The sequence below is a fragment of the Thermobia domestica genome, chromosome 1, assembly GCF_964235325.1.
Source record: "Thermobia domestica chromosome 1, izTheDome1.hap1.1, whole genome shotgun sequence".
NCBI lineage: Eukaryota > Metazoa > Arthropoda > Insecta > Zygentoma > Lepismatidae > Thermobia > Thermobia domestica.
In genome coordinates this window covers 386119259-386145160 of record NC_137454.1, presented here as the reverse complement: position 1 = coordinate 386145160, position 25902 = coordinate 386119259, and the positions used below count along the sequence as shown (strand labels likewise).

General features: G+C 36.7%; 2 protein-coding genes across 2 annotated transcripts in view; one reads left to right on the top strand and one right to left on the bottom strand.

The window, feature by feature from the left end:
- The window catches only part of LOC145668351 (venom allergen 3-like), an 80310-nt gene extending 70293 nt beyond the window's left edge, over positions 1 to 10017 (bottom strand). Inside the window, exon 1 of the mRNA XM_081736126.1 lies at positions 9628 to 10017. Coding sequence (XP_081592252.1) covers positions 9628 to 9630 — 3 coding nt within the window. The 5' untranslated portion in view covers positions 9631 to 10017. The remainder of the gene's footprint in view (positions 1 to 9627) is intronic.
- A 3786-nt stretch (positions 10018 to 13803) lies between these two features.
- The window catches only part of LOC145665027 (WD repeat-containing protein 3), a 63346-nt gene continuing 51247 nt past the window's right edge, over positions 13804 to 25902 (top strand). The window contains exons 1-4 of the mRNA XM_081732244.1: positions 13804 to 13953; positions 16840 to 17025; positions 21647 to 21856; positions 22742 to 22939. Coding sequence (XP_081588370.1) covers positions 16855 to 17025; positions 21647 to 21856; positions 22742 to 22939 — 579 coding nt within the window. The 5' untranslated portion in view covers positions 13804 to 13953; positions 16840 to 16854. The remainder of the gene's footprint in view (positions 13954 to 16839; positions 17026 to 21646; positions 21857 to 22741; positions 22940 to 25902) is intronic.

Genomic DNA, 25902 nt, shown 5'->3' with positions numbered 1-25902 from the left:
CAGTGGTAGAGCGTTCACCTCTGGTGCTCGGGGTCCCGGGTTCGATCCCAGCCCCTGCCAAGTGAACTTTGTGGTGGACAAACACCGCGTGCGTGGGTTTCCTCGGGGTTCTCCCGTTTCCTCCCACTTTATTCATTCCACCATTTCATTCATTATTCATCATCACCGTCTCCTTTAGCCTAACCGGCATAACCGTGGGACGTAAAACTCAAAGATTTCATTTCATTTCATTTTTTGCTTTTGCCTTGTCCTCTCCTCACATTGCTCAGAGTCTGCTTCATAAGAAGATTCACAGTTGATACACTTTGACGTGTTTTTACAATTTGTTTACAATTTACAATCCCGCTAAAGCATGGCAACTGCAATTTTGGAAGTCGAATTTCTGTTGTGTTTTTTTGATTATTCACATCACTAGAAGAAGTGTGAGATAATTTACCCTGTACTTCCACTAATTTCACATTAAGCTTTGTAAGTCTATCTTCAATAGCAGCAAGCTCTTCTTCTTGCACCAAATAAATTTCTTCTTCGGCACACAAGTTACTGGCTAGTAACAAAAGCTCATTTGTTTCACGTGACAGTTCACTCACTTTGTTTTTGTAGACCTGAACTACACTAATATCTTCCTGTTCTGTGATATTGTTTATGCAGTTTTCAGCACGAGTGACCTTTCCTTTTAAAACACGCTTTCGGGAATTGTAAGCTTCCATTGTCGCTCAAACAGTTTTCTCTTTCTTGTTAAGGTTCCTGTGAACTCCCCCTTGTCCGAGCACTTCGCCTTTTCGCCACCAGATGCTCACTTTTTCATTTAGCAATCACTGCTGGTACCTCTACTGGGAAGAATTGAAAGATCGTACCGCTCAGTTTGAATGTGTCCAGGATATCCACACTTGAAGTGGGCGGGGAGAGGAATCCAACAGTTTTTTTTTTTTTCGTGCACCTGCAGTCAGTCAGAGTCTATTTATACAAGCCGTGTTGTTCAGCCGCAGGGCAAAACCTCAACCATTGATGAGTAACATAAATCTTTTCTTTTTGCAGGTAGGAATAGAGTTTTGTACGAAAAACGGGAATTAGGTTGCAGAGAACGTCATTCACATCGCGTTGACAAATTATCTTTCGTACGTTTATCACATGAAACTCTTTTCTTTTTTTGATTATTACCAGAATATGAGATAAAAAGAACCTAAATGGTTCTTTGTATAAAGAAAACAGACAAACAATACTAATATTTTCTTACATATCAGTATTATATAATTTTTTTTTCTGAAGTGTATGATGCATGAAAAATGGACAAAATGGATTTTGACTTTTCTATTTGTCCCTATCCTTCTGAGTAGAGAGAATGATGTGGCGCAACTAAAGGGCCTGCAGGGCCCGCAACATTGAGAGGCCCATTTCAGTTTCGAAGTTAAACTTTATAATGTTAAGATGTTAAAAATTATGTGATGTTCCAACTATATCTCATTTTTACCTATGAAGACGGTAACACCTGAGCGATTATTTAGTAAATTAAATGCCAACAAAACTTTTACTGACCAGCGAAAACATTATGACCACTCGCTACTTTTTGAACGAAATCATCGGACTGAGATAAGAGCTACAAGGCATAACACAACCGCGCGCCAAACACGACAAGAATCTCACTCGATTAGTCAGTGTGATGCTTGTGCCTTGAATGGGGAAGGACGACGATATATCAGGGTGACTAAGTGGCTGGGAGCTTCATTTCGGAAACAACGCGACTTGTCGAGTTTTCGCGATCTGCCGTGCTTATGTATTTCAAAGATGGGAAAAGAACAGTGAAACCAGCATCGAACCAAACAACAAAAAGTGGGACGACCACACCTCATTAAAAATGTCGGATGTCGTAGACTCTCGAATTTGGTATAGCAGAATAGACGAAAACTATAGCACAATATAATAATAATAATAATAATAATAATAATAATAATAATAATAATAATAATAATAATAATAATAATAATAATAATAATAATAATAATAATAATAATGTGCATTTTTTTGCATATGAGCAAGTTGTGACTCACTAGATAGAACATAGAAAGTCAAAACTGTTCTCTGTAAATTTTACGTGACTCATGAATGTGGAAAGAGCGGGGAGGCCCATTCGTCCTTACTTACGCTACTGAGAGAATGTAAGGTAAAATAATAACACCAATATATATATATATATATATATATATATATATATATATATAGAGAGAGAGAGAGAGAGAGAGAGAGAGAGAGAGAGAGAGATAATCCTGGCGCAACAGTCCCTTGTGATCTGAGCCTGCAGCGGGCTTATGTTAGTAGTAAGCACAACCACACCCAACGTAGCCGGCTGTCTAGATTGAAGTCCGCTATCTTTTAGTTTCCCAACTTTTCTCTCGATATTTGGTCAACACAGAAATGTTTGAGTGCCACACCGGGAATTAATCCCTGGACGATGCACACCGTATCACTTTCGCTAATCATTTGGTAAAATTCAGGTTAGGGTGGTACTGAATTAATTTTGGAATATGCCGTTTCTCATAAGGTAAAGTTCAAAAGTATTGTGACATAATTAAAAAGCTCATTATCAACCACGTATTCTTGCCTCTAATATCTCTAAAAGTTTTCGAGTTATGTGTCAAAAATGGTTGAAACACTTGAAGTTAGTTTAGTAACTTGAAGAAGATAGTGGACATACATACATGATTAGAATTGCTCCAATTTTTATTTTTATTCTTCTTTCTCGTAAAGAAATACAAAATCATAATTTCAACCATTTTGGTACATTTTTCATAATTTGAAGCGCGAACAGCCGGTTTCTTTCCTTACGTTTTGAACTTGGGATTTATATTCTCCTTGTCACTTATCGTGAAAGTCATATAATAACATGGGTCACAAAGCTAGAATATCTTATGCAACAGAGGTAATGACAATTTTTGTCATTTCATCTCTCAAGATCTGTTAAATTTGACATTTATTGAATGATATCGGTTTTATTGATTGAATGAATAAATTTTTCGCAATAAGGTGCGTATAGTGGTCGTAAGAAATGGCAAAAGCTACCACTGACCTTTATAGTTTGACTCATGCTTTTTCGATCATGGTATTCCTCTTAAATTTTGCAAAGGACAGTATCATTTTAATTACCTTAACCTAATTTCCTAAAGCATCTCATTTGTACGCTAAAAGAAAGATTTCTATTTTTTATGTATAAGAATTCAGGGAATGCAAATTTATTCAAAATTCCTTTACAAGTAAAGCCGCCTAAACAGATATTCCTTCGAGATTTCTGTATTTTGAAAACAATTCACGATTTCAGTTCTTTGTTTTTACTTGTTTCCGTGTTTATTTATATCAATACTGTATGATCAGTTCCCAGAATTATTTTAGTTCCCCGGTAAATCCATTTATAACAAGCTCCAAATACTGCTACAATTTTAATGTGGTTTCAGGAGAATCTGCATATCTCATCCTTTTGTTACTCTCTATATATTCATCTACTACGTAAACAAACATCAGTGAAAGAAAGAGGCTGAGAGCTAACATGTGCTCCGTGAGGAACGTTGTCATACCTTGCACTGATATATCTAGAGAGTCTAGTGTTGCCACGAGACGAAACGAGACAAGACGAGACTTCTGGCTGTGTCGTCTCGTTTAGAAAAGATGTGTCCGTCTCGTCTCGTATCGAATGGTTCTGTCTCGTCTCGTGGCAACACCAGAAAGGCTGAGGCCCACAAAAGAGCTGTTAAACCAAATGGTTAAAATTATAACTTTTAACCTAGTTTGGTTAACAGAGCACAACACAAAACACGACTGCAATCCTCCAGCAACGACTGCTTAGTTTCGACTGAACCCATAATTACTTCGATAGGAACATTTGTCAATACCGTCAGTACAGACGAAAGGCAAGATTTCCCCATTTATTCTGATATCCTTTTTTCAGAACCCCTGGCGCCACTTCAACAAATAAGGAGGCCTATGTAACTTTCCCATTTAAAAAATGGTTTATCTTCGAATAACAGCATAAAAGAATAAAAAAAGATAAATTTTATTGTCAAATCAGAATCTTTTTCGAAACTCAGTGTCGAGAAAGGCTGACACGTTTCTGTCTTGGTTCGGAACGAGAAAGACCATGAAACAATAGTTAGTTACTGATAAAATTGCCACTTCTACGCATACTTGTACTTCTATTAAAGGATTTTTATACGTAGATATCTCCACCAGCCCCCGGAATAAAATCTTCTGAAACATTGATCTCAATGAACGCTTTACATTGTATTTGAATCTGGAGCACTATCACAAAATAATTAAACTTGAATCGATTGAAAAATGGAAGTGAAAGCTGTTTGTAAGAATCATTTTTAAAAAGTACTTTAGGTATTCCCTGTTCTTTGTAGGGTTTGAAACGTTGAATCATTTGGATCATTTGAAATAATAAAAGATGGTATACATTTCGAAGGCAAATAATTTATTCCGAGTTAATAAATTTTTAAGCAAATTCAGAAACTGTGTTTGTATTTTTCGAGACACGAGACAAGACGTTTTACGAAACGTTTCGTATTGTATCGTGTCTCGCTTCAAAGAGTCCTGTCTCGTCTCGTTGCAACACTAAGAGAGTCTTACGCATTATCTTTCCAAGAAAATGAGCTAGAAACTTGAAAAGCACATTTAGTCAATTGTTATCATAGAATATACTATGGGCATAGCCGCTGATGTGTAGAAGGTGACACAGGCGGAATTTGTTTTTGGCGAGTTGGAGCCGTGGGGCTCTATTATTTGGATTGGAAACATTGGTTCAAAAATATTTTACATTTAGCATACATACATATACACATATCATACGCACACACACACACATACGTACATGTGTGTTACATATACTTTAATTAATGTGTGGATCTAAGGACAAGGTCCGGTTCGCCCACCCAAAAACCGCCTCTGGGAGGTGGATTGGAAGCGCACCCCTGAAACATAGAATTATGCTAATCGTAATCTTCTGAGATAGACTACCCCCCGAGGAATAAGTAAATAAATAAAAATAGTTTATTAATGTTTATCTTCCGTATACGATTAATTGAAAAATTTTAGTGTCTCAACAATGAGAGCCATATACAGGTGATCCGGCGTTCCTGGCGGAACTTCCCTAGTTGCGGACAAAATTTCATACTATAAACTCTTTTCGGCTCTCTCCCTCACGGTAGTTTTTTTTTTTTTTTTATCCATTATCTACTCCCTTAAAGTAACTGTTGCTCTGTATTTTCACGGGCTTACAACCGTCAGAATGAATATCTTGGCTGCCTTCCCAGCTACCCAATCAGCATGCAATAGATACATGCAATAACAATCAAATCCCACACAAACTACTCTACCCATCAAATATTTTAACATGGAAAGTTCTTTTACGCAACGTATTTCGTTTGTTTAAAATGGAATAGACCTAAATACAACTTTTTTTTAAATGTTCTTCTGGAGATTCGATAGCGAGACCGCTCACATCAAAAAATGAGAGAATTAGTGCTCTGACAATCTGGTAGAAATACAACATGCCATATGTACATTACTGTGATTACATTGCTATTTATTCAATGATTATTTTGCTTAGAGTTTTCTTACTCTCCAGGGTACTCTTCAAGGATATACAATTACTCTTCACTTATGTCGCGAAAAAATATTCAGCTTGCAAATTTATTTCGAGAACTTCTCATTCCCTAATACATGTTTATACTCTCAATTTGTGCGTACAACTGACAAACTTACACAGAATCTCAACAGAGTTCAAATGTGAGGTGTCTGCTGTGAAACAAAGGTCAGTTATATGGGAGGGGATTTTAGAGTGCAGCTCTAGGAACACTGTGGGCTTTTAGAGTGAAATTCTAGGAACGCTGTAGGGGGCCATCCCGCTCCACCTGAGACAAAAAAAAAAAAAAAAAGAAAAGAAATCTGGCGGCACACAACTAATTCACACTGGTTACAAAGCAGGCACAACAAAGTTCTGAATGAAATATGTTTATTTTTTTGCACTATTCCATTTTCCGAACAATAACATTTACCGATGACTTGTTAGCCCCTCCACCACAGCCATCATGAAAACAAATTCAATCGGAATTTGGCCAGCTCGTTTGATCACGAATAATTATCGTTTGATCCCAAGCATAATGACGTATTACACACAATTTGCCTAGGGCTTGTTAGCCCTTGATAATCGGCATGTACCATTCCATAGACATTTCAATCGTAAATAGGTAAGCAAAGTTTCGTTAGTTTCTGGTAGAAAGTATGACAGATAAAGTTGATTGTTTATTTAACAATGGTGGCCTCTAACAATGAAACTAACAACAACAACTTAAATCGACAAGTACCATTTCATAGATAACTCAGTGGTAATCCGATGGGTGTGCCAAGTTTGGTCAGTTTCTGGTACAAAATATAGCAAAGTTGATTCTTTGTTTAACGATGGTGGCCTTCAACAATGAAACTAACAACAATATGTGGAATCAACACGTACTATTTCCTAGATATTTCAATCTTAAATGGGTGTGCAAAGTTTGGTTAGTTTGTGGTAGAAAGTATGTAAGATAAAGTTGATTGTTTATTTAACAAAGAAAAAATCCAATGATTGTTTATTTAACAATGGTGATCTTCAACAATGAAACAAAAACAATATGTGAAATCGACACATACCATTCCATAGATATTTCAATCTTAAATGGGTATGCAAAGTTTGGCCAGTTTCTGCTAAAAAGTATGGCTGATAAAGATGATTGTTTATTTAATAATGGTTTCCTCTAACAAGAAAACTAACAACAATATGTGAAATGACACGTACCATTCCTTAGACATCTTAATCGCAAATCAGTGTGCCAAGTTTGGTTAGTTTGTGGTAGAAAGTATGGCAGGTAAAGTTGTTTGTTTATTTAACAATTTAGAAATCCATCAATTGTGTATTTAACAATGGTGGTCTTCAGCAACGAAACTAACAACAATACATGAAATCGACAAGTAGCATTCCCTAGATATTTAAAACTTAAATTTATGTGCAAAATTTCGTCAGTTTCTGGTAGAACGTATGACAAAGTTGATTGTTTATTTAACAATGGTAGCCTATAACAATGAAACTAACAACAATTTGTGAAATCGGCAGGTACCATTCCCTAGATATCTCAGTTGTAATCCGATGGGTATGCCAAGTTTGGTCAGTTGGTGGTAGAAAGTGTGGCAGATAAAGTTGATTGTATATTTAACAATGGTGGCCTTCAACAATGAAACTAACAACACTATGTGGAATCCACACGTACCATTCCCTAGATATCTCAATCTTAAATGGGTGTGCAAAGTTTCTTCACTTTCTGGTAGAAAGTACGGCAGATAAAGTTGATTGTTTACTTAACAACGGTGGCCTCTAACAATGAAACTAACAACAATGTGTGAAATCGGCACGAACCATTCCATTGATATCTCAATCGTACATGAGTGTGCCAAGTTTGGTTAGTTTGTGGCAGAAAATATGACAGATAAAGTTGACTGTATATTTAATAATGGAGAAATCCAACGATTGTGTATTTAACAATGGTGGTCTTCAACAATGAAACTAACAACAATATGTGGAATCCACACGTATCATTGCCTAGATATTTCAATCTTAAATGGGTGTGCCAAGTTTGGCCAGTTTGTGGTAGAAAGTATGGCAGATAAAGTTGATTGTTCATTTAACAATGGTGGCCTCTAACAATGAAAGTAACATCAATAAGTGAAATCAACACGCACCGTTCAATAGATATCTCAATCGTAAATGAGTGTGCCAAGTTTGGTTAGTTTGTGGTAGAAAATGTTACAGATAAAGTTGACTGTATATTTAATAATGGAGAAATCCAACCATTGTTTATATAACAATGGTGGCCTTCAATAATGAAACTAACAACAATATGTGGAATCCACACGTACCATTGCCTAGATATTTCAATCTTAAATGGGTGTGCCAAGTTTGGCCAGTTTGTGGTAGAAAGTATGGCAGATAAAGTTGATTGTTCATTTAACAATGGTGGCCTCTAACAATGAAAGTAACAACAATAAGTTAAATCAACACGCATCATTCAATAGATATCTCAATCGTAAATGAGTGTGCCAAGTTTGGTTAGTTTGTGGTAGAAAATGTTACAGATAAAGTTGACTGTATATTTAATAATGGAGAAATCCAACCATTGTTTATATAACAATGGTGGCCTTCAATAATGAAACTAACAATAATATGTGAAATCGACACATAGCATTCCCTAGATATTTCAACTTTAAATGGGTGTGCAAAGTTTGGTCAGTTTGTGGTAGAACGTATGGCCGTTAAAGTTGATTGTTTATTTAACAATGGTGGCCTCTAACAATGAAACTATCAGCAATATGTGAAATCGACCCATATCGTTCCATAGATATCTTAATCTTAAATGAGTCTGCAAATTTTGTTTAGGTTGTTGTAGAAAGTGTGGCAGAAAAACTTGATTGTTTTTTTAACAATGGTGGCCTTCAACAATGAAACTAACAACATGTGAAATCGACACATACCATTCCCTAGATATTTCAATCTTAAATGGATGTGCAGAGTTTGGTCAGTTTCTGTTAAAAAGTGTGGCACATAAAGTTGATTTTTTATTTAACAATGGTGGCCTCTAACAATGAAACTAACAAAAATAAGTGAAATCGACACGTACCGTTTCATAGATATCTCAATGGTAAACGAGTGCGCCAAATTTGATTAGTTTTTGGTAGAAAGAGTGTAAGATAAAGTTGATTGTTTATGTAACAATTTAGAAATCCAAAGATTGTTTATTTAACAATGGTGGCCTTCAACAATGAAAGAACAACAATATGTGAAATCGACACATAGCATTCCCTAGATATTTCAACTTTAAATGGGTGTGCAAAGTTTGGTCAGTTTGTGGTAGAACGTATGGCCGTTAAAGTTGATTGTTTATTTAACAATGGTGGCCTCTAACAATGAAACTATCAGCAATATGTGAAATCGACCCATATCGTTCCATAGATATCTTAATCTTAAATGAGTCTGCAAATTTTGTTTAGGTTGTTGTAGAAAGTGTGGCAGAAAAACTTGATTGTTTCTTTAACAATGGTGGCCTTCAACAATGAAACTAACAATAATATGTGAAATCGACACATACCATTCCCTAGATATTTCAATCTTAAATGGGTGTGCAGAGTTTGGTCAGTTTCTGTTAAAAAGTGTGGCACATAAAGTTGATTTTTTATTTAACAATGGTGGCCTCTAACAATGAAACTAACAAAAATAAGTGAAATCGACACGTACCGTTTCATAGATATCTCAATGGTAAACGAGTGCGCCAAATTTGATTAGTTTTTGGTAGAAAGAGTGTAAGATAAAGTTGATTGTTTATGTAACAATTTAGAAATCCAAAGATTGTTTATTTAACAATGGTGGCCTTCAACAATGAAACTAACAACAATATGTGAAATCGACACATACCATTCCCTAGATATTTCAATCTTAAATGGGTGTGCAAAGTTTGGTCAGTTTCTGGTAGAAAGTACGGCAGATAAAGTTGATTGTTTACTTAACAATGGTGGCCTCTAACAATGAAACTAATAACAATATCTGAAATCGACACGTACCATTCCCTAGATTTTGTAACGTCCATTAACCAGATTATATCCGTTTTTGCTTAATTTTTGAACTGTTTATTTTATATTTGATTGTTTTAATTTTATTAGTTGTATATGTTAACATTGGTGACGGTGGCGCCATCTATCGTTTTAGACACAAACTGTTTGGACGTTCTGAATAACCTTAACACACAAGTTCTAGCACGTAGGTCACATAAAACACATAAACACGTATTAACATCTGGGTAGGAGGACCAAATCTTTATGATGGACTGTATCACACAATCGCTGGTTCGTTCTTTAATAATTCGGTTTAATAATATTATTAATATTTCTTACAATTCCCGAGTTAAAATAAAATGCACATTGAACACTACGACGTTGCAGCTATAGGCTACGCGCTCACTCACATACTGCTGCTATACACAGTTTCAACAAGCACCTATACCTTGCTTCTTCTTCTTCTACAGCTAACAAGTTACATTGAACAAACATCTTTAAACAAAACTAAACAATTTAAATAAACAAGTTAGGACTAAACAGACCCCCATTATCAACTTCTACATCAAAAAACATCATCCTTCATACATTTAATTCGCTCTATTTCCACTTCTACTTGGTCTACATATTTCCGTGTCCTCCTCCTGTTATACAAACAGGTTTACTTAGCTATTTTAACGTATGGTGGTTTCTTTCTATCTCCATTTCCTTCTAGAGTCTCTCAAAAATTCCAATCCCTTCACTATACTACTCTCTGTCTTACTCTTAGCCTTCCTTCCACCCCTGCTGCCACTGCGCTTTATTCTGAGACCCGAATTCCACCCTTAGTAATTCAATTGAAACACCTCTCAGACAAATTCTGTCATCAACGTTTCCAATTTACCCGATCCTCTTTCCTCCCTAAACTCACTCTGTTTCGACACCTTCATACCGGCCGCAAACGTTCTCCATATCTCGCATCTCTCCCTTTCATATACTTCAGTTATCTAGATCTTGCACCACATCTATTACACATCCAGCGCACGTATACCCTCCCTTGCTACTTGCATGACTATCCAGTTTTTTCCCAATCTTTTTCTATCATTTTTCCCCAATACCCTCCCGCCCACCTTTTCACTCCCGTCTCTTACCAACATCGATTCTCCTCATCCATTCCTCCTCTCCCTCAGCACACTGTGCATTTGTACTCCGACGGTTCTGGCCAGTGCTTGCATTTGGGATCAGCCTTTTACGATTCCTCTCTTCAGCAATGTTTCAGCTTTAAACTGTCCCATATGTCACTACCTTTCTCACTGAAGCTTATGCCTTGTTTGCGACTCTTCTTCGTTCTCTTCAGCACCAGTATCCATCTATCTGTATCGCCACTGATTCTAAATATCTCCTACAATCTCCACAATCTTCCCCCTGGACTTCGAAATCCTCCTGGATTCTTTATGAAATTTGTCTTCTTCTATACCGTTGGACTTCCCTCAACTATACTACTTGCTTAATTTGATTATATAGGCATACTCGGGAATTCTCTAGCTAATGCTGCAGCCCGTTTCGGAGCCCTGCACGGCCCTCCCATAAATCTTTTAGTCTCGCCTATTGACTTTTTTCCACGACTTACTACACTTCATTATTAACGCTGGACTGCTTGTGATGCCTCATGCACAAAGACACGTTGGTACCGGCAGCATCCTTGTTCTCTCCGCTCTCCATCTTGGTTCATTCAACATACTTTCTCTTCCTCCTACCTCCATTTTCTGCTCCGTGACAGACTTCACGTTCTGTATACTCCCCAACGCTTATATCTTCTCCGAAAACGCAATACTCCATTTTCTCTCGATAATTGTAACTGTGGTCTCGATACTGGTTCCATCAATCATCTCATTTCTCGTGTCCTCTATACCAACACTATCGCCAGCCATTTCTCTCTGTTCTTCATAAATTTCTCGGTTCTGGTTCATTTAATGTATATTCGTTAATTTTCACCTTATCCATACCTGTTCTTACTGCCTATTATCTTTATTTACAAAGATCTACGTTATTTCGCATCTTATTTAAATCATCTCTAAAGAGTCATCTCATTTCAACGTCTGTTTCTTTCGACAACACCATCTATAATTGAGGCGGTATATGGAAAAAGGGCATATACGCAAAAATACCATTTTGAGAAAATCGCTATGAAAGTTTTCATTGTTGAATACATAAATGCATGGTGCTTATTTCACTGGGTACCTATGATAAAAATAAACTTTGAAATTTAATGTATGGAATTATAAACATTTATACCTGCTGTGTTGAAAAAATATTTCAGAATGATGTAATCTAAAAAAATACCTCATATGCCCTTTTTCCATAGATACAAATGTAATAACCAAATTACTTACATTATACAATGTTTATTACCAAATTCGCATACAATAAACATGGCAACAAATTGCAAATGCTTCCAGAAGGTGAAGTCTAACGATCAAATAATTTTTCCAGCCACTCTTTGTCTTCGTCCTTCAGAAATCTGTATAGAGCTCTTACATCTTTGATTTTTAGGCGGTTGAGCTCTGTATACGGCATGCTTTCAATGTCACGATGTATACGGTCTCGCGGTGCCCTCTGATTCCAAAAAATGAATGGCTTATAGACAGGGAGGTAATTTTCGGAACAAAGCAGAGAGCCAGATTGGTTCACCTTTATCATGACATATTTCATAATCGTAAATATGTGGCGATTGGAGACAGGTTTGCATAGGAACAAATGGCTTAATCCGTTCTCTCATTCTTTCAATAGATCTCTATCCATTAGAACTTGAAACGGACTGGGGTTGGGTATGCAGCAGACCATCGCAGTAAGATTTGGTTTCGCTGTTCTTATGACTTCCTTTTTGCTGATGTGCTTCCTAATAAGTCCAAAATTGCGATCGCATTGTGAAAATGAGTGTCCACGTACTGGAAATACTTGTATTATTTCAAGATCATTGGTCTTGGCAAACCACGCTAAGAATTTGAGAATGCTGAGGTTCCGATTTTGACCTCCAGCTGCATCACAAAACAATACAATCGTCTTGACATTGGAGTATTCTTGAAGTTTCTTCACTAAACAGTCATACAAAAAAGAAGCCACTGAATTAACATTCTTCTTACCATCAGTTTCCATGAAACAATAACAGTACGATGTATCATCATTGAAAACATGCACATTGAAACAATAGAGCCACAGTAGTCGTTTGTAAAACTGTGTGTTTACGTTTAGGCGTGGAACAGGAAAATTTTGAACATAATCAAATTTCATCACTAAATAAGACATATCCTGTTTTGCCTTCTGCACATAATGATTCCTTATTTCTTTTCGTCTTGCTGCCTTGCGTTTATGAAATGCATATGATAATGCACATTCAGCACCGGGATTGTCTTTCAACGTCAGTTCACATGCAGCACAGTAATCACAACTGTCGGTTTTGGATCTAACAAATTTATACGAAAATTCAGTGGAAAAGTAGCGGAAATATGTTTTGTAGTTCATACGCAGATTAGTGCCAGATTTCTCTTTGTAATACTCGCGGAAAAGCTCATAAAGTTTCTTTATCGATAGATTAGGATTCTCAAAGTATTTTAGATTAGCCTTATGCTAGCAATAATGACTGCAGTCACTGGGTATAGTATTTAAATGTTCTGCCATTAGCTCCAACACATCGTTTTGCAGTTTGTGAGGCCTATTCGCGTGAGACACCCTTACTTCCCTGAAGTCTGCATTTGCCAGTAGTTTACTTTAAATAACACGCAGCCGCTTCACGGACACTAGTAACAATTTTAGTATGAACTGCTGACATACCGGCATTTTTCTTCCGTTAACACACAACGAATACGACCAAGTGTGCAAACGTTCTTTTTTGGGATTCACAGTCCTCTTTCCAGACGACGTTTTGCTTCGTTCCATACAGTTAGCTAAAAATGAGTCCTGGCATGATTTCTCCTGTTGATTGTAAAATCCTGCAAATATTCCGTTTTGTTTATCCACAAAAACAGGAGTACCAACCTCAATTTTTTATATATCTTGATGAAAATTTCACCACATATTCTTGAAAGACTGGAGAATTCGATAAAATGATCTCCGGAAAAAGGGCCTATAGCAATATATGCCCTTTTTTCATATACCGCCTCAATTGCCTTGAGAGCGATCTTTGCTAAGTCAAGTAGTAATAGCAGAAGAAGAACCTCAGAAGAAGAAAAAGAAGAAGAAGAAACTGCGTGCATTCGCGCTTGCGGGATTCATTTGTTTCCTTGTATATTGTCATTCACGGTGTGTACTACGGCATGGTTTTGCGAAACTGCTAATAATTATAATAATTATTATGAGGTAAGTGAAGTTCTATCATAACTATCATTTGCAGAGAGATTAATGGTGCAGTTAATTTATAATGTCCGTAAAGTCGACAGGACGTAGAAGATAATTACTTAAATCAGGATATCACTGTAGTGCAAGGGTTAGTTTTATAACCCAACGCAGATTAGGGGGTTCTCATGTATACTATTACCCGAATTCTTTAGGCAGATATTTTACCAAATCAAAATTATATCTTCACAGTCTTTGCATGTTAAATATTTTCTGGTGTTAAGCCTTTCTGGGTGGTCGACATTACATGGGTGGTCGACATTACACGCACTTGGTGTGTGGTAAGGGTAGTAGTGGTTACGTCAAAATCGTCATTTGGCATTCTCGAGCAAACGATTCTACCCAATTTTGACATATCTTACATTTCCAGGTTAGGTTAGAACTTCTAAAATACTGGTAACCTTTCTTACCTTGAAAACAGTTTTACTGTATACCGAATTTTGACAGATTATTTGCATTTTCAGGTAAGGTTAGAGTTTTCAGGTTGATTCTACCTGTATTACATCCATCGCAAATATCTATTACTAACGTACGAACCGAAGATTCCCGCCGTCTATTTCTACCCAATTTGCCTTCTTGTATTCTGCCGCCTTCCGCTTCACGAATACTTACACATACAATACTTTCATTACCATTCAAAATTCCGGAAATTAAGTATATTCACACTCTCATTCCTTCATGAAAAATGTTTTACATCGCATTTTACGTATAAATTTTCTATTTGGCGGAATTCTGCTCGAGTGAATCCTGTAATTTTAGTAGAGTTAACCTCTTAAACTCTTCCAAAAACCCAGCGGGATCTCATGTGGTTCGGATTCCATGTTAATCAATAGGTCTAATCTCAAACCCTCGTTGGTGAAAGGGACGTTAAACTCAACATTAACTCGTTGACGTTTCCTAAAGAGTTTCCGGTTTTGGAAACGACATTTAGTACATCTTCTTATACTTATACGCGTACACCTCTAATCGCTGACGCATCTGTTCTTTACGGACGCGCTCGCATGCGGGCTCTTCTGCCCTGATTTCGTTAGCTAGCACTTTTGTTTTTAATGGCGATCTAGTACAAGTTTGTTTGCGTGTTTATATGTATAACCTTAGTAGCTGATACGCCTATTCCCTATGGACGTATCCCCCTCCCTCGCGTGCCTCTTCTGGGCTGCTCCCCGGACTCGGTTAGATACGTGGGGACAAGTATTTAGGCCTATACTCGTAAGGGGAAGTACTTTTGAAGGGAATCTATACCCTTGAATGTAATTCTTATTATAAGAAGCAGTCTCTAAGTCACTGCGGGTAAAGTTTATGATTAAATAATTTAGTATAATAGGATAGCACGATACGTTACTTTGCACGCATATTATTACTCTGTACGCAGTTGTTTGGAAATACACCAGGGTGATTTTTTTTCTTTTTAAATAATAATTAACAGACTATTGTAAACCCGTATCCTAACTTACGTCAGGTTGCATATTAAGAGTTGCAAGTTATGAGACGATTTACCTGGAATCATAACGGTCTGTAAAAACAGTCAATTTTTATTGTGGGCAGGGCAAGGCTAGGATGGATCGTGCAGGTTTACTATACGTGGTCTTTAAGAAAATATTTTTCCTTAATTTTCTTCCTTTACACAATTCTCTAAGGCATCATCTGTTTTCCAACTGGTTTAGTGGTTAGCTTTTGGTGTGTGTGGTCCCAGGTTCAATTCCCGGTGGAAGGACAAATTAATTTTACAATAATTCACTTTTATCGATCACTTCTTTCCTGTATCTAGGGGGTATAACCGTCGGATGTTAAAGTTTATTATTTTTTTCTTCTTTTCCGAAGACATACCGCACACTTATTCCTTGATGCATTTCCAAATAATTGCCTACAGATTTATAATATGCATGCAAACTGATGGGGCATAAGAAATGATTATTCACGCAGGAAACATACACAAACCTCTGCAAGGAGATACTACAAGCAACATTTATTTTCTCTTCGGAGTTCAGGCAGGGCGAAGCTGGTGGACCGCGCGTGAGTACGTTCGTGAAGCGACAGTAGGTATGCGCAAAAGCTTTTGTTAATGCCAAAAGCGCACCAACTTATGCTAGCTTGTTACTACAAGTTGCAGTTCGATCATGCTTGTATATTGTGTTCAGGAGTGTTTCAATGGGATATTTGGAATGTTTCAACTATATGGCATATAGGAAGTAACTCATGTTAAGAACTAATTATCTGCTAAAAAAATGTTGCTCAGAATTATCAGCAGGTATGCGTCTTCCTGCATTTATAATGGATTCAAACTAGTAACCTTATTCTTGTAAACATAAAGACACAACTGTTAAAGACGGTTCTACTGATTCATTTCAGTTCTGTGCAAAAGAAAAGTTAAATAATAATTAATGATATAATAAATTGCTGAGTACATAACCATTAGAATACACTAAAACTCAAAATTCTTTGACAGTTAAAGTTAACATGTTTGTGGCCGCGACATTAGTGAGAACTTCTCTTGTTGTGGCCATTTTTGCCACGCCAAGCTCTAGGTAGAAAACGATTTTGGGGTATCGCCCAAATATTAACAAAACATCAGCTTCTATTAAATTGAAAATAAGGATTTCTTAATGTGCACATAATTGACGAGTCTTGAACAGGAGACACTGGGATCTGAATGACTAAAATGTTAAAGAAGTATAGGGATGAGGGTAAGACGTTAATGTTTATGAGGGGTTATGTGCAACTTTTTTATTGGGCTTCTTTAATAGCAACTGAAAACTGAAATACCCATGGTATAGAATACATAGAAAATGAGAAGGTGTATCAATTATGATCTTTGTTATCGATCTCTTACGCTTCTGTTATTATTTTTAGGTGAAATACTAGAAGATGGGTCTTACAAAGCAGTATCTTCGGTACGTTGCTGCTGGATCATTTAATCTCATCGCCAGTGCATCTTGCAGTGCAACATTTGTTACTCTTAAACGAGAATCAGGACGTTTTGTTGCAGTAGGAGCTTGTGAAAATATAGTTGTTTGGGATTTACGCCTTGGAGAGAAGGCAAGTATACGTATGTTATAAATGTGTGTGTGTGTGCCTATAGAAAATTGTGTAACTCTGCCGCAATTATTTTTTGGTGTTGATCTAGTTTCCTGAGGTAACCGGAAAGTCAGTTAAATTAAGGAGCAGACTCCATTCTAAGCTAGAAGTAGTGGTGTTGAAAGCACCTACTTTCCATATTTTTTTATGGGCCGTAGTGTCAAGAGATTTAGTTTTAGTAGTTAACAACAATTTTTGTCATTCGTTGATATTTCAAGGCGGAAATTCTGAACCAATTAATTGAATCCAGGAGAACATTTCGTTAGTTTTGTTCAGTTAATTTAAGTTGTCTAAGTGTTACCTCAGAATTCAAAGGAAACAAGAATGTTAGGAATTCCCCCCCCCCCCCCAAAAAAAAATGGATCAAAAGATTGTGGTCCTGGCCAATAATTACTTTTTGGATCAGAGGCCACAACATTTTTGAACGGTCTCTAAATCGAGTTTTCGTATTTTCTACGAAATAAGCACTTACTGAGTTAAGTGATAGCTTGCGTTTGGCAACACTATATGTAGCCCTCCAGATATAAGGCGTACAAGAAGATTTTTGATTGAAATATATTGGATCTTTTGATTTAAAAAAAAAAAAAAAGTTGGTACAAAAAAAAAAAATAAACTTTGTATTTTTTACAAACATAAATGCGGGAGAGATAAACTTATTTATTTCAAAATCAAAGCATTACCAACTAAAATGGAAAATAAAGTATATAGTGAATCGTAGGTAAAACTGATATTAAAGCATTTTTGTTTGGAGACGAAATAGTATAATGTGGGAAAAGCTTCTTGTTTGCGACGTGTTGGTGCTTGATGATTTCGACTTCAACCGCTTGCAGTAGAGTCCAGTAGCGATGTGATTCGGAGTCCGCTTAAACACTTCTGAACTAGGATAAGCTCTTTTAAATTGAACGATAGCTTTTTTTTTTTATTATTATTATTTTTCGGAGCGACAATGTTGGGAACATAGTTCTTTCTTGGCTATTTGATTCGCATACGCGTCTTTGTTTGCGGGAGATCCAGCTTCGATTCCCGATGCTGGCTTATGTATGGATCTTATATAAAGTTGTCTCATATAGTCTCGGTGCTATAATAATAATAATAAAGTTAAGCTCCAAATCAACCAATGATTTAATCTAATCCGATAAATGGGAATTGAAACTTCGCTCAAGGACAAGTTAGAATTAATAATAAGAGGATAATTTGTGCACTTTAGAAAGAAAAAGTTTGCTACCGTAATGTAAGCTTTTATATTTTGTCAGGTATGTACTTAAGTCCTTGTCACCCATGTCAGCTATTATTGTTAATAATAACTGTATCTTATACAAATAAAATTTGATGTAACGATATTTGCTCACTAACATCTCATAAATGCTGCACCGATTTCCATTTTTAGTACACGACTATATTCTATGCTAACTTAATTTTTTAGCACATTTTCGAGAAGGAGAGGAATGTTTTGACGGCTAACTGTTCATAGAACATTGTACAGCTATTCATGATTTTTTCATACATGAGCTGGCCTTGGCTAACTTAGATTTATAGTACATTTTCGACAAGGTGACGGAGGAAAAGTGAGGGGGGTGACTTAAAACTAATCGAAAACGACTGATATTAGTGTCTAATTCAGAGTTTTCGGGGTCCTGAGATGAATAGTAACAATCGTGATGCCGCTTAAGTCCAAATATATCCCCCATCGGTATTAGAAGTAAGGGTTAGGGGTGAGAAATAGCGACATGTAAAAGTAATTAAAAGTAACCGATATTATTGAGGAATCCAAAGCTTTTTGAATAGTTTTTAGATAAGTAGTGACACTTTTGATGCCGCTTAAGTCCAAATTAATCAATCGTCTATGCGTATCCTGGGAAAGGGGGGGGGGGTGAAGCTAATATACTTTCCATATACCTGTCTTTCCCGTGTGAAAAACGAACATTTCAGCTATTGTGCTGCCAAAATGTCTTGAGCCGTGGCAAAAATGCGAACTAAAGCTCACACCCTCACACACCCACGCGTTGAGCCAATAAGGGTTCAGCTGTTGCTAAGCGAGAGAAAGCGAGTGGATTTCCTTCAGCCGATAGCAGCGCTTGCTACGGAAGACTAGGGATCAAGTCAATATGGCATATCTTTAGTAGTAGTATAAATTAGAATTTTTTCCAAGTCCTATATGAATCTGTTTTAAAGATGGCACGATGGCTCAGTGGTAGAGCCCTTTTCTCCAGTGCATGGGGTTCCTGATTCTATTCACGGCCAAGTAATTTTGTGGTGGACAGCATCGTGTCCGTGTGTTCTCTCGGGGTACTCCCGTTTCCTCCCATCATCATGCACTTGGCTTAATCATCCCTCTCCCTTGGAGTAAAGGGCATAGACGTGGAAAGTTAAACTGAAAGATTTCACTACATTTCATGGTTTTTGAATTGTTTTAAAGATTCCATTTGTCATAACCTCGCCTTACTAGAGATCATTACATACATTGTATATGATTGTTTCTCGTTTCTTGTTCCAAGAGACCTAAATAGAGTAGATCATATTTTTTCATTATAGTGTATTTTTTCATTCTCTGTAGGTTCGAATTCAGTAATACACAAAGAGTGAAAAAAGACATGACTGGACCGGTGCTCGAAGCTAGGATATTCGACATACCGTGCCCTTACGTTAATCACTATCCTACCCAGTCCACTACCAGAACAAGCATACTCTCTTTGTCTTCGGTACTCTTCCATTCAGACCACGTGGCTTGTACCATAACCTAGCTGTTGTGCTTGCAGAATCGACCATTCAATAGGGCAGGAATAGTGGACGCACTCTAGTTCCAACGAGGGGCCACCGTGGCACAGTGGTAGAGCGTTCACCTCTGGTGTGCCGAATTCCTGGTTCGTTCCCAGCTCGCATCAACAAATGGACTTTGTGGTGGACAAACACCATGTGTGTGAGTTTTCTCGGGATTCTCCTGTTTCCTCCCAATTCATTCATTCCACTATTGCATTCATTTCTTATCATCACCGTCTTCTTTACCTATCCGGCATAATCATGGGACGTAAAACTGAAAGTTTATTTTCTTTTCGTTCTTAACAATAGAAAGACCTTGAGGAACTATCAAACTTTAGTATTTTCAAGATTCACAACGACCAGTCTTGCACAACCAGAAGCTCACGTTTTTCTGTCCTCTCATTTATGCTGTGACAGCATTTGTAGGAACAAGATAAATAAATGTTGATTTTTCGTTTGCTTTTAAGTTATTTCCAGCAGTTTCATTCTGTTTTTAATATTCACACTGAATTTCTTTGTACTTAACCCTTTTCAGCCCAGTGGTTTCAGTGTAAAACCGCATTGTTAACTTATTTCTCCATGAAGCCCGCTGGCTTTAGAAGGAGATCCCCTTTTAATATGAATTTTGCGAGCTTCTAGGGACAGAAGTTCAAATTATTTCCAGGATTTTGATTCGCACTGAAACTGTATAGCAAACTGATTTTCAGAGTTGGTTGTTTGTAGCAGCTTTATTGCGTCGTCGAAGAAATTCACCTTTTCGTACCACTCTCGAGACAAATTTTTCATTAGGAAAGGTAATATATGAATATGTTATTCTTTATTATTGATACTGTAATGTTTTTGTTGAATTATCCATTCTAAATATGTTACATTCTTTTGAAAATATATCTGGTTTCAGATTGAAACCACTAGCGAATAATAACATGTTATACCACACATTGTTTTCCGTAGGTTTTATCATTTTTATTAGAATTCATACGTTTCTTGGGAATATTTATTTGCATTTCGTACAGAAAGTAATATTCCTCACTGACGGAAACAGTATATAATGTAAGGAAATTTCATGTCACTTCTGACGGAGGGAGGGAAAAATTTTGTGGCATCTCCTTGATGTCACTGTTGTGATGCATTTCTGATTCATAAAGAACAGTGTGAGAAGCTATTCCCTTTGAAGGAGTTCCAACTTGTATTTCTGGGATGATTGGAACACCAACATTATCAAACTCCCGGAAAGGAGAGCGAAAGCAACGTCCCCTGTAAACATAAACCTATGTTCCACTTGAAACCAGATTTGCAAAAGCTTTGTATGCCAGTAAAATTAACATCTCGCAATGTGCATTCTGTAGATCTGCCCAGGAGCCTCATCGAACGCGAACAACGTGCAATACCTGCAATATAAGACTCTGATCAAAAAGAAAAAAAATAAAAAACACCATAAAAACTGCTTTTATCAGTACCACCATAAGAAAGTACAATGCTAGATATGCCCTGTTGGTTGCAAGATGAACCACAACATTTGGCAACCCTGTAAATGTTGCCCCAATATATTTATACATTATTGTGATATTACTGCTGTTCTATTAGTATTATCAAATATTTAGCAATGTGTTTACTTTAGTATAGTAAAAATTTAATAGCAGTTATTGCCCAGTGGTTTCAGAGCGAAACCACGTCATTTGGCAACACTATAATTATTGCTCCAAAATTTTATTGATATTCTTTCTTTTGGTATCATAATAAACATATTTCATAAAAGGTTTTCTTTCTCTTCATAAATTCATTCCTTTGAACGCAAAGGGTTAACATGTATTATTTTCCTTTGCAGGCTTTAGTCCTCGAAGGAGACAAATGGGAGGTAACAGTACTTGCAGCCAGCCCATCTGGAAAGCAATTGGCCGCGGGCTATGCTGATGGAATGGTGAAAATATTTGACTTAGAAACTACAGAGAATATTACCTCTTTTGCTGGCCATAAATCTGCAGTCACTTGTCTGGTATATGATTCTGAGGGACACCGTTTGGCGTCGGGCTCTAAGGTATAAAGATAAGAATTTTACATTACTTATAAGTGTGAACAGTTTTAAATGCGTAGGCGTAATGAAAATATGAGGGCAGATCAATGAGTAACGCACTACAATTTCAGTAGAAGGAAGTGTAACAGGTAGTTCATCAAGGCCATATATATATATATATATATATATATATATATATATATATATATAGGGTGTTCTAAAAATGGCGACCACAGAGCATTATTCTACAAACCAAATAAAGCTATATATATACATACCTTTCGAGTCCTCGTCTGGAGAGACAAATTGCACTATGTGGCAACGTCGCAAAAAAACAACCATAGGTTAGATCTACCAATCTATCAATTAGTCATATCAATTCTTTTCAGATGGCAGCAAAAGTCAATATTGATTGAGAATAGCAACACTTATTAGTGTAGCAATCAATTCAACTGCTTGTTGTATTCGTAGAGTAATGCTAATGGCTCCAAGTTAATTTGCGACGTTGTCACAGTGTGAAATTTTGATTCCTCATGGCGGCTGAAGGAGGCCATACCATCATATAACGCTTTCGCTTTATTTTGGCCTGTAGAATAGTGCTCTGTGGTCCGTGGACGCCATTTTTAGAACACCCGATATATATGAAAGATAGATAAATTATGGCTGCTATCATTCATTCATATTGAGATTTCCTATTAGACTTTAATAGAGGAATAGCATGAATATGTAGTAGTTCTAGAAGTAATCAAGAGAAATAGGTCTACTGGATAAAGCAAACAGCCAGGCTTGTGAAATAGAGCAGCAAAATACAACTACACACAAGCAACAATATATATTCTTTAGTACAAATTAGTGCGTTAAAATAAATACTTCAATGCATAAATTTATGGATATTACTTTTATTTTCAGGACACTGATATCATCATCTGGGATGTAGTTGCAGAAGCAGGGCTTCATCGTCTGAGTGGCCACAAGGGTATAGTAACTCAAGTGGCATTTCTGCAGAACCACAACATTTTGGTTTCCAGTTCTAAAGACACGTTTGTTAAATTTTGGGATTTGGACACGTGGCACTGTTTTAAAACACTTGTTGGACATAGAACTGAAGTAAGTCTATCAATTATTTTGTTTTCAACAGAGAAATTTATTTTTATATTTATGTTTACAGAGACATTATCTTTGGCAGTTCCGAGGATCGAGTGAATGTATATACATTACGTTATCCTGAGGGAGGGGGCGCAATGGTTTAGTGGTAGAGTGCTGACCTGCAAAGGGTCTCTAGTTCGATTCCAGATTATCCGAGTCTGTGGTCGACATCATTCCACCATTATTTCATAATCATTTCATAACCATAATTACTCATCCGTATCCTTTAGTCTACAGGACGTTAACGTGGGACGTAAAATGAATATTAGATCATCTTGAGGGGACTATATACAGTGCAGCCCACTTATAACGAACTCAGAAATGGCGAATTATTGGATATTGCGAACATAAATGAAATCCACGTCACACCGCCTATTTAAAACATGGAAGAAATGACTGTATATTACAAACAATATTTCCATAAAGACCGTTTATAGGGAAGTTTTCAGAACGGAATCATGTTTTATTTTCTTCTGATCGTGGATAACTCACGTACCACAAAATTGGTTTTCATAGCAGTTGTCGCTGTGCAAGACAAGCATGACTCACTCCGCTCCTCCCACTCGGATGATAGCAGAAATCGAGCTGCGTTTTTCGGTAGCTGTAAGGTAGGAACACGCCGTAAGTTGATTGTTTTAAACTCGTGTTTGTGCATCGCTAGATTGAAAGGTGGCAAACAAATGGAAAGCCATATCTCTTCAGACAAAAGTGAAAATTGAAGACGAAGTTGAAGAGGGAAAATTGAAGAAAAATGAGATTGCTAAAAAAAAAAAAAAAAAAAAAAAAAAAAAAAAAAAAAAAAAAAAAAAAAAAAAAAATTCCTAGGAACACGCTGTCAGCGATTTAAAAATAAATAAATAAATAAATAAAGAAGAAGTTAAATGAAAACTGTTTGGCTGTGAATAGAAATAAAATGCCTGGTACTGTGTATAGTGACGTTGAATATGCTCTTTTTTTAAAAAAAAAAAAAAATAGTTTTGCGATGTAAGGGCGAAAATTATTCCAGTCAGTGGGCCGATGCTCAAAGAGAAAGCAACGATATTTGCTATCCTTCCGGGTCACGATTGTTTTGAGCCTGGGAATGGTTGCCTACAGCTGTTCAAAGATAAACACAACGTCGGATTGAAGAGTGTTCGTGGTGAGAATGCTTCAGTGAGTGATGCCACTGTAGAGGACTGGAAGAAAAGGCACCAGGATGCTTTATCAAATTCGCATCGTGTGACATTTATAATGTGGAAGAAACGGGGCTTTTTTTTACTAGGTTTTGCCGCAAAATATTTTCTCTGTTAGTCGAAACAAATGTAACGGCGGACAGAACAGTAAAGTCCGCATTACCACGATGTTCTGCTGCAACAGTGACGGGTCTGACTTGCAAAAATTATTTGAGGTGGGAAAGTCTAAAACTCCGCGCTGTTTTAATTCAAAATTATCTTCAAATATAATGCTATACTGCTATATATTCTTTTTAAACGTATCTGCTTGTTGTCTAATCCTTTGTTTTTTCCATAATTCGGAAAAATACATGAGTTTGTTTATAACAATGTTCGGATATAAAGAACTCATTGTGTTGGTTCCTTGAAATTCGTTACAAGTTGGCTGCACTGTACTACGTTGTGATCCTGAGTGTGTAAGCGCCCATGGATGAAGTGAGGAACAGCTTTTGCGAAACGTTGCAGCACATTTTCGATTTCATATGGAAATACAGCATAAAGGAGTTAAAGGCTGTTTGAGCGGGAAGATATGAAGAGGAAAATATTGCTACCGACAAGTGCTTTTTAATAAATAAATAAATAAAAAAAAAAAAAAAAAAAAACCCGACGAGAAGGCTTCTAAAATAATGATTATCCAAATATATAATAATTATATCATATTGTTATGCATTAAACTATGAAACAATACTTTCGATAAAGTGGATACTTCCAAATATCTAGGATCAATATTCACGAAGAAATTAAATGTCTATTGAAAGGAGGGAATCGTATTTTATTATTCAATTCAAAATCTTTTGTTGGAAATCTTGTCGAGAAATTAGAAGGTTAAAATATATGAAACGATAATCATGCCTGTTGGTGCTGTATGGTTGCGAAACGTAGTTGCTTACTCTGAGGGAAGAACGCAGACTGAAAGTGTTTGAGAACAAGATCCTAAGACGAATATTCGGACCCAAGAGAAACGGAAATGGTGAGTGGCGGGAACTTTGTAACGAAGAACTATATAACTTATATCGTGTACCAGACATTGTTAAAGTCATCAAATTTAGGAGACTCAGGTGGGCAGGTCATGTAGCCAGAATGGAAGAAAGTAGGAACGCTTTCAAAATAGGTAGGAAAACGACCATTAGGAAGACCTAGCCGCACATGGGAGGGCAATATTAAGGTGAATCTCGCAGAAATAGGAATACAAAGTACAAACTGGATCCAGTTGGCTAGGGATAGAAGTCAATGGAGAACTATTGTCAACGCGGCATTGAACCTTCGGGTTCCATAGGACATAGAGTTAGTTGGTAGTTAGTTGTGTCATTGTTACGTATTTCGAAAACAAAAGATATCCAGATAGACTTTTCGGACGGTGGACAAGAAACTAAATTGATAACATATTTCTGGGTCAGTGAAAATTTACTAACATCATAAATATTATTTCGTATAGAGAAGGAGATTGCTACTCGGACCACAACTTCGCGATTGCAAAGATACAACAGACTTTAAGTTATCACGAAAAAAGGGAAGTCGTAAACGGAGAAAAAATTGATGTTGGAAGACTTAAGAATCCGGATGTCAAGAGAAAATATCGACGACATTAAGACGTTCCCCTATTTATTAAGTCTAATATTCTCGGATGGAAGAAGTGATAAAGACGCAAGTTCCAGAATAGCACAGGCTAAACAAGCACTCAATAGGAAAAGAGGACTGCTGACATCAAGAAAT